Genomic DNA, 898 nt, shown 5'->3' with positions numbered 1-898 from the left:
GAACAGATGCTCATCATAACCCCAGATCAGCTACGGCTGTCTCTGGCAGAAGGGAGCAAAGACTGTATATAAAAGACTGAGACACACTTTATACTAATGGTTAGCAAGCTGGAGTTGTGAGTGCGTATCTGACTGAGAAACTGAGGATGCTGTTCATAGGGTAGCGACCCATCAGTCACAAACTAGAGAGTCAAAGCCATAACTAAAAGTGTTTGCTGAGGTCAGAGGGTTCGTTGTGCAGCCAAAGCAGTTGTCCCCTGGTGGCCATTAGAGAGAATGCAGCTTTTAAGATACATAGACCTAAAAGCTATGTCCATCTTTTATATACTGTCTGTGACCTGCTGCAAGTTTTTTTTTTTAAATATCCAATGAACTAACAACAGTCTTCCCACTCAGGAGCCTCTGGGGTCCTTCTCATTGTGAAGAACTACACAGGTGACCGCCTTAACTTTGGATTGGCTGCAGAGCAAGCTCGTAACCAGGGCGTTGCTGTTGACATGGTGATAGTTGCAGAAGACTGCGCCTTTGACCAACCAAGTAAGGCTGGAAGAAGAGGCTTGTGTGGCACTGTCTTCATACATAAGGTACACAACAACAGCCTAATAGACGTGTTATTTACTCTGGAAACAGCTCAACTTGGACCAGTACAAGTGTATCCTGAGTTAAAAGGGTTATAATATTATATCACTGTGCTCATTTTTTTTATGGTACAAATGCTGTTATAAAGCTACATGAGGCACATTTGTCCTGTCTGCTGGTTCATACATGCCAACCCTCCCTATTTTTCCGGGAGAATTCTGAATTTCAGTGCCCCTCCCGGAGTCACCATTCTCCCGAATTTCTCCTGATTTTCCACCTGGACAACAAAAATGAAAAACCATATCCCAGAATTCATAGC

At 43.7% G+C, this 898-nt stretch overlaps 1 protein-coding gene across 1 annotated transcript in view; it reads left to right on the top strand.

The window, feature by feature from the left end:
* tkfc (triokinase/FMN cyclase) overlaps positions 1–898 on the top strand; it is an 11,219-nt gene that overhangs the window by 2,496 nt on the left and 7,825 nt on the right. Inside the window, exon 4 of the mRNA XM_005750539.1 lies at positions 397–636. Coding sequence (XP_005750596.1) covers positions 397–636 — 240 coding nt within the window. The remainder of the gene's footprint in view (positions 1–396; positions 637–898) is intronic.

Source organism: Pundamilia nyererei, unplaced genomic scaffold (assembly GCF_000239375.1).
Source record: "Pundamilia nyererei isolate P.nyererei 1_Seehausen unplaced genomic scaffold, PunNye1.0 scaffold00277, whole genome shotgun sequence".
Lineage (NCBI taxonomy): Eukaryota > Metazoa > Chordata > Actinopteri > Cichliformes > Cichlidae > Pundamilia > Pundamilia nyererei.
This window is presented reverse-complemented; position numbering and strand designations above follow the sequence as displayed.